This window comes from Fukomys damarensis, unplaced genomic scaffold (assembly GCF_012274545.1).
Source record: "Fukomys damarensis isolate Sample0158 unplaced genomic scaffold, DMR_v1.0_HiC HiC_scaffold_20, whole genome shotgun sequence".
Lineage (NCBI taxonomy): Eukaryota > Metazoa > Chordata > Mammalia > Rodentia > Bathyergidae > Fukomys > Fukomys damarensis.
Window position 1 is genome coordinate 4120527 of NW_022900932.1, and position 6613 is coordinate 4127139.

General features: G+C 56.5%; 1 protein-coding gene and 1 non-coding gene across 2 annotated transcripts in view; one reads left to right on the forward strand and one right to left on the reverse strand.

Moving 5' to 3' along the window:
* Pnpla1 (patatin like phospholipase domain containing 1) overlaps positions 1 to 6613 on the forward strand; it is a 17809-nt gene continuing 11196 nt past the window's right edge. The window contains exons 1-5 of the mRNA XM_010605403.1: positions 1 to 233; positions 516 to 581; positions 1000 to 1209; positions 1893 to 1953; positions 6465 to 6607. Coding sequence (XP_010603705.1) covers positions 81 to 233; positions 516 to 581; positions 1000 to 1209; positions 1893 to 1953; positions 6465 to 6607 — 633 coding nt within the window. The 5' untranslated portion in view covers positions 1 to 80. The remainder of the gene's footprint in view (positions 234 to 515; positions 582 to 999; positions 1210 to 1892; positions 1954 to 6464; positions 6608 to 6613) is intronic.
* LOC117287108 lies at positions 5029 to 5133 on the reverse strand. Its single transcript, XR_004518291.1, has one exon. It is a non-coding gene; the product is annotated as a U6 spliceosomal RNA (small nuclear RNA).

A 6613-nucleotide genomic window follows, 5' to 3' on the forward strand; every position in this document is an offset into this window, starting at 1 on the left:
AGGAGTACCTGCGCGTCCTGAACCTGGGCCTGGCCGAGGTGAAGAAGTCCTTCCTGGGCCCCTTCTCGCCGTCCTGCGGGATGGTGCAGATGATGCGGCGGTTCCTGTACACCGCGCTGCCCGAGGACGCCTACAAGGCCGCCACGGGGAAGCTGCACGTGGGCCTCACGCGCTTCGAGGACGGCGAGAGCGTGGTGGTGTCGGACTTCACGTCCAAGGAGGAGCTCATCGAGGCGAGCAGCCCCGGGGCGCCCGGAAGCGGAACCTTTGCTCCCCAGGCTCCTCTCGCCTCCCTCCTGCCAGGGCAACCTTTGTCCTAAGCCGCTTTTCCGGACACCCGCAGCTCGAGGGTAGACAAGTTCATGTTGGCCCCCGTTTCAGTCCATAGCGGGTCAGCTCCGAGGCAGGAAGCGGGGCTCCGCTCGCCAGTCTGGCGCCTTCACCTCGGTCGAAGGAAGTCGGGCTGGAGTGGGGCCCAGCCGGACCTGCGCCACCCCGAGTCCTGTTCTCCCCAGGCCTTGTACTGCAGCTGCTTCGTCCCCGTGTACTGCGGCTTCATCCCCCCGACCTACCGCGGTGTGGTGAGTGACCCTGGTGCTGGGGGCGAGCCGGGACCCGGACACGGGGGGCCTGAGCTCGGAGACCAGAGGTGTGGCCTCCAAATGTGGGCCGCTTGTGTTTCTCCATCGGAGTCCCCGGTGCAGGGGCTCTGGGCCTTCCTGTGGGTCTGCCTGCCCCGGGTAAGCTCCTCTGGACTCCAGCCCGTTACGAGGCTGGGCAGACTTTCCTAAGCCCGCGAGAGCGAAGTACGGCCCTGAAAGTGGGGACCAGGAGCTCAGTGACAGGGACCCTGGAGCCGTCTCTCCCACGTCCATGAGGCCCTCGGTCTCATAAAATAAGGGCGGATTCTGGTCCGGTAGAGGTTCTTTGCCTCCAACCCAGCTGGGCCACGGAGCCAGGCCCCTGCCGCCCCCCTGAGCACCCTCGCCTGCCCCCCAGAGGTACATCGACGGGGGCTTCACCAGCATGCAGCCCTGCTCCTCCTGGACGGACTCCATCACCATCTCCACCTTCAGCGGACAGCAGGACATCTGTCCTCGGGACTGCCCGGCCATCTTCAATGACTTCCGCTTGTTCAACTACTCCTTCCAGTTCTCCCTGGAGAACGTGACCCGCATGACCCACGCCCTGTTCCCCCCGGACCTGGTGGTGAGGCCCGGGACGGGGCTGGGGAGATGGCGAGGACCAGGTTGCATCTGTGTCCCCTGCCCTCCGGGGTCCCCTTATGCCTGCCCTGGGACTGCAATCTGGCCTTGCTGCCAACTGGCTGTGTGACCTTGAACAAGTCCCCTGAGCTGTCCCGGCCTCAGTTTCCCCCCCTGTAAAGCAGGCCGATGTCAGAACTGCAGCTGGGCGTGTTACCCACCCAATGACGGGGAGAGTACCACTGCAGGGCAGTAAAATACAGCGACGTCTCTCGTGGCCCTCTGGCCTTGTCTGAGCAGATGTTACGACTGTCCCACTTTACAGATGCAGAAACTGAGGTTGTGAGCAGGGACAGCCACATGGCCACTCGGTGGTAGTACTGGGATTTGAACCCAGAGCCTGCCATGGCCCAAATGCATCTTCAATTCTCCCGTAAGCATCTGGGGAGGGCTGAGGATGCGCTGCGAACAGCGTAAGACGCCAGCACAGCGTCGCTGGGGCCTCAGTCAGGAATTGCTCTCAGATCTCAGCAGAGAGCTAGCGATGGGACCCTGGACGGGTGCATTTTGAAGTCCATCTAATAAAGTTCAAGAGCAGCGCCAGAGCGGCTCCGGGTGGTGGGGAGGGGACTGGCTGGAGCTCTCTGTAGCCACAGTTTGGTTGTTTTTTGGTGCCCGCACCCCCAGATCTTGCAAGATTACTACTACCGGGGCTATGAGGACGTGGTGGCGTACCTGAGGCGGCTGAGTGAGTACCTCGGGGTGCAGGGGAAGCGGGGCGCAGAGCAGAGCCGGGACAGGAAGTGGAAGGGTGAGAGCCCCGGGCCTTCATGGCCTGGAGAGGGGAAACAGGGACAAGGACTCAACTGTGGCCCTATTTGTGGATTTAAAACCTGCACCTAGGAAGCTCATGGTCCAGATCTCGGCCAGGAATCTCATTTCTTTCACTCCCGTGTTACTGTCTTCCCCACAAAGCCTTGTTTTCAATCAATGTGAGAAGTTTGTGTTCGGGCAAGACTTTGAGTGATGTATTAATCAACCAATCAGGGAGAAGAGCCCTGGGCCTGTGCTGGCTTGGAAAGGGGGTCCCTTGTCTGGGTCCCCTCAGGGCTCCGTCAGGGACAGAATGACCCCCAGGGTGCATATTAAATGCTCTGGCTCCTGGAAGCCCGTGGCAAATATCTTTGTTAACTCAGTGGTTCTGCCGCCTGCCTCGAAAGTTCAAGGTTCCGAGTTCGATCCCTGGTACAAAAAGAAAGAAAGACAAATGAGAGGAGCTTTTACAGTTTTAGAATTAGCTCCTTAGATAGAACACGGTTTTAGACAAAGGGATTCCTAGATGGAAGGGCAGGGCTCTCTCGGGAGCCTTTCCCTGTTGCCATATGGTTTTTACAGAGTTGTGTAATATTCCATCACAGTTGCGCAGAAACCTGGACTTCATGTCTCTAAGTTTCTTAATATTCCCTGTGACAAGTAACACTGTCGCGAGGAGGTGAGATTAAAGGCTGAACAAGCTTCTTCCTGGGCTGTATTCGCTTTTTGCTTTCCTTCTTCAGAATTGCTTCTTGCTTTCTCCCGCTCCCTTTATCTCGTCTCTTTATTCTCTTTCGGGTCCTTTCTTCCAACAACAGGGGCTGGGGCCTTGCGGGGAGAGGACAGCAGGATGGGGAGGACCTGGGCCTGGAGCAAGTCGCCCTGGGCCCCAACCGCACCCCAAGCTGTGTGATCCCAGGAGAATCGCCTTCCCTCTCAACGTTTCCTTTTTAGGAAAAATTTGATACCTACTAAGTGTGGGGTTTGGGCCGGTCTCCTGCGGCCTCGGTTTCCTCGTCTGTAAAGTGGGCCAATAACCGAATCCATCTCGGAGACTTGCTGGGAGGGTTAGAGGAGCAAAGCGCAGAAACCTCAGCACCAGGGCCCACACGTGGCAGCTCCTACTGAGTGCCGCGCGCCAGGGCCAGCCCAGCCCGCCCCCTCCTGGGGACAGGGCCACCCCCACATCCGGGCATCTGTGAGGACGGAACCCCGGATGTCTGAAGCGCGGGCGCCCTGAGCGGGGGGCCTCACCCACGGAGCCCCCGGAGCGGGAAGCCTGGCAGCGCCTCTGTGGGTGGCGAGGGCCCCGGGTGTGGAAGACCCCCTGAGCCGAGCCTTGGATTTGGGGGGCTGGGGGTGCAGCTCAGGGGTAGAGCGCTTGCCCCAAGCTTGCACAAAGTTCCGTCAGCAGCACTGAAAGAGAAGAAAAGTGATTGAGAGTTGGATTTTGGAGCAGACTCGCTTCCCTGCCTCAGGAGACCCCTCCACACCTCGGGTGCCGCCCGGCCCCCCACACCTCTCCCACCCGCCTCTCGCCCCAGAACACTTGTGCTCTAAAGTCCCGGGGAGCGGGTGCGTAGGGCCTCAGCCTCCCCACCCCAGCACCGGACTCGCAGCTGCCCAGAGCAGCCTCCGAGGGTGTGGGGTTTGGGGGGCTGCAAACGCGCATGGGTCTGCGCACAGGTTACCCCACGTCAGTCCTCCTGGGGGTGCTGGGACCCGATCTTCCTCTGACCCTAAACGTCGGCAGGACAGGAGCTCCGGACATCTGAGCAACCTCGGTTTGTGCCCGGCGTCCCGCTCTTAATTCCAGCCTGCTTTCGGGGTGGGGGTCACCTCCAGCAGGAAGCTGCACCCCGAAAGATATCAGGATGGCCCGGGACTCAGCTCAGTGGCTCCGCCGCCTGCCTGTCAAGCACAAGGCCCCAAGTTCTATCCCCGGTTCCCCCCCAAAAAAGATGTCACTTTCAACTCATCATTGATATTCGCCTCCCTCCCAAGGACTGGCATCCACCCACTTATTCCTGCTGCCAGGCAGTCCCTCTGCCAGAGGCAAGGGCACCACCGGCTGGCGCCTGAGAATCCGCACGGGGTGCGGCGCGGTGTGAGCAGTGCCGGGAGGGCGCAGGCCGAGGTACCCACCTGCACCCGGGTGTGTCCAGGAGCCGCCCTCCGGCCTCCATTTCACAACCAGACGAGTCTCACACAGACACACCCCACACCTGTGAAGCCACTGCCACAACCGGCCCAGCCCGCAGTCTCCTCCGTCACCCCTCCTTTCTAAGCCCGCTCCAATGTGCTTTCTGTCATCACAGATTGACTTGCATTTTCTAGAGCTCTGGGTAAGCGCAGTCTTACGGATCGAACTCTTTTATCGGGGTCCTTTGGCTCTGCATAATTTTCCCGAGGCTCATGCACGCTGGGGAAATATAAATAGTACGTGTCTTTCCCTTTTGTGCCTTCCGGTCCGTTGCCTGAAAACTCCGCAGCTCCTTTATCCTCCAGCTTCGCTCGGCTCCTGGGTGCTTTCAGGCCTTGGGCTCCGCAGGACAAGGCGGTGAGAACAGAGAACACAGGCACCTAAGGCTTTGCGTGACACTCACGTTCCCTTCTTTTGGCTGAAGGTGGAGCGGTAGGGTACCTGGATTGCGTAGTGCGGCTATATTTTACTTATAAACACACATTTTAATCGTGGTAAAAGACACACGACTGTCTCGGTCACTTTGAAGTGTGAACTCAGTAGTGTTTGTTTTATTTTATTTTATTTATTTATTTTGCTACCAGGGATCAAACTCAGGACCTTGCGCTTTCCAGGCAGGCACAGCGCCACTGAGCTCCATCCCCGGCCCCACTTTGCTTTGTAAATGTACACTTTGGGCCTTCTCATCTAAGAGAAACCACGCGACATGGAACCTTCTGTGCCCGGTTTATTTCCCTTAGCATTCTGGTCGGGAGGTGCATCCATTTTCCTACAAAGGACCCACATTTATCTTTCTTTATGGCTGATAAAACTAGGGACAGCCTCACGAGTTGGCATACCACCCTTGCACAGGGCCCATGCTGACCTCCTCGGTGTGGCTGCGATTTCAGTACATGTGCTGCCTAGGAGGACCCTGACTGCCTTAGCCAGCTCACAAAAGCAGACCGACCGTGTTCGACGTTTCACTGCTCACGGTGTCCTCGGGTTCATCCGTGTTGTAGACTGTGACAGGATTGCTCTTCCTGCTTAACGTGGTATTGTACGCGTTGTATTTTCTTTATCATTCATCTTCAGGTCTGGCTATGGCTGGATGTTGCAGTGAACGTGGGGGTGTGTACTTGTTCCTCACGATTCTTTTTTTTTTTTTTTTTTTTTTTTTTGGTACCTGGGATCAAACTTTCGCTTGTGAGGCAGGCGGCAGAACCACTGAGCTAAATCTCCAGCCTTCTCCTCAGTTCTTTTGGGTATTTAACCAGAGTGTATGTGTCACTTTTTAAGAAACTCCCACATTATTTCTCAAAGCCCTGTGATATTTGACATTCCCACCAGTATCAGATGACAGGTTTGGTTTCCCTAAATTCTCACCAACACTTGGTATGGTGAATCTTTCAGTGCTAGCTGTTCTAACAGTAGCATCTTATCATGGCTTTAATGTGCATTTCCTTAATGCCTAAGGGTTTTGAGCATCTTTTCATTTGCCTATTTGCCAACTTCTTGTATCTTCTTTGGTGAAGTGTCTATTTAACCCCTTTCCCATTTTCCCTGCTAGACCTTTAATAAGCTTTGTTTTTAATAATAGTTTTATTTTATTTTATTATTTTGGTACCTGGGATCCAACTCTGGTCCTTGTGCTTACGAGGCAGGCAGCGGCACCACTGAGCTAAAACCTGCCCCAATAATAGTTTTGGATTTATAGAAAAACTGTGAGATAGGACAGGGAGTTTCTGTGCTCTTCCCACCCTGTTATGAACGCCCCACTTTGTTGGGTAATATAACATAGGATGGCACAGGTGTACTATGGCGTGGGTACAACGGGTGAATTGCTGTACACGCTGTTATTAACTGAAGCCCACAGTTGATTTCTTAGGGTTCTTTAGGTTATTTTGGCAGCAATGCGTGCCTTCCCCTGAAACCCAGTCAGTTCCAAGAATTCAGGAACCTACGAAAGCAGAGAAGGAAAGAAAGGGAGGAAGGCGTTCGCGTAGTGGTGGGGAAGAGGGTTAACAGGAAGGAACATGATCACGATATGTTGTGGGCCTCTACCGGTGTACATCACTGCACCTCAGTGCTCTGTGTGCTAATACACACCGATCAAAATCGAAAAGGTCCAGGAACCATCGCATTTGTAACTATAACTTCAGGTAAGTAAAGCAAGGATTCGCAGCTCGGAACGCGACGGGCTGCGGGCTGCCGTGGGCAGGCGGGGCCGGGAGCACCTGTGACCACGCTGCCGTCTTTCCCAGACGCTGCGTACGTCGATTCTCCCTCCAGGAGGGTGATCTTCCCGCGCGTGGAGGTGTACGCCCAGATAGAGCTGGCCCTGGGCCCTAAGTGCCCCCCGAGGCCCCGGGCCCGGCCGGAGGAGCCTTCCCGGGAGGACGGGGACGCCAGC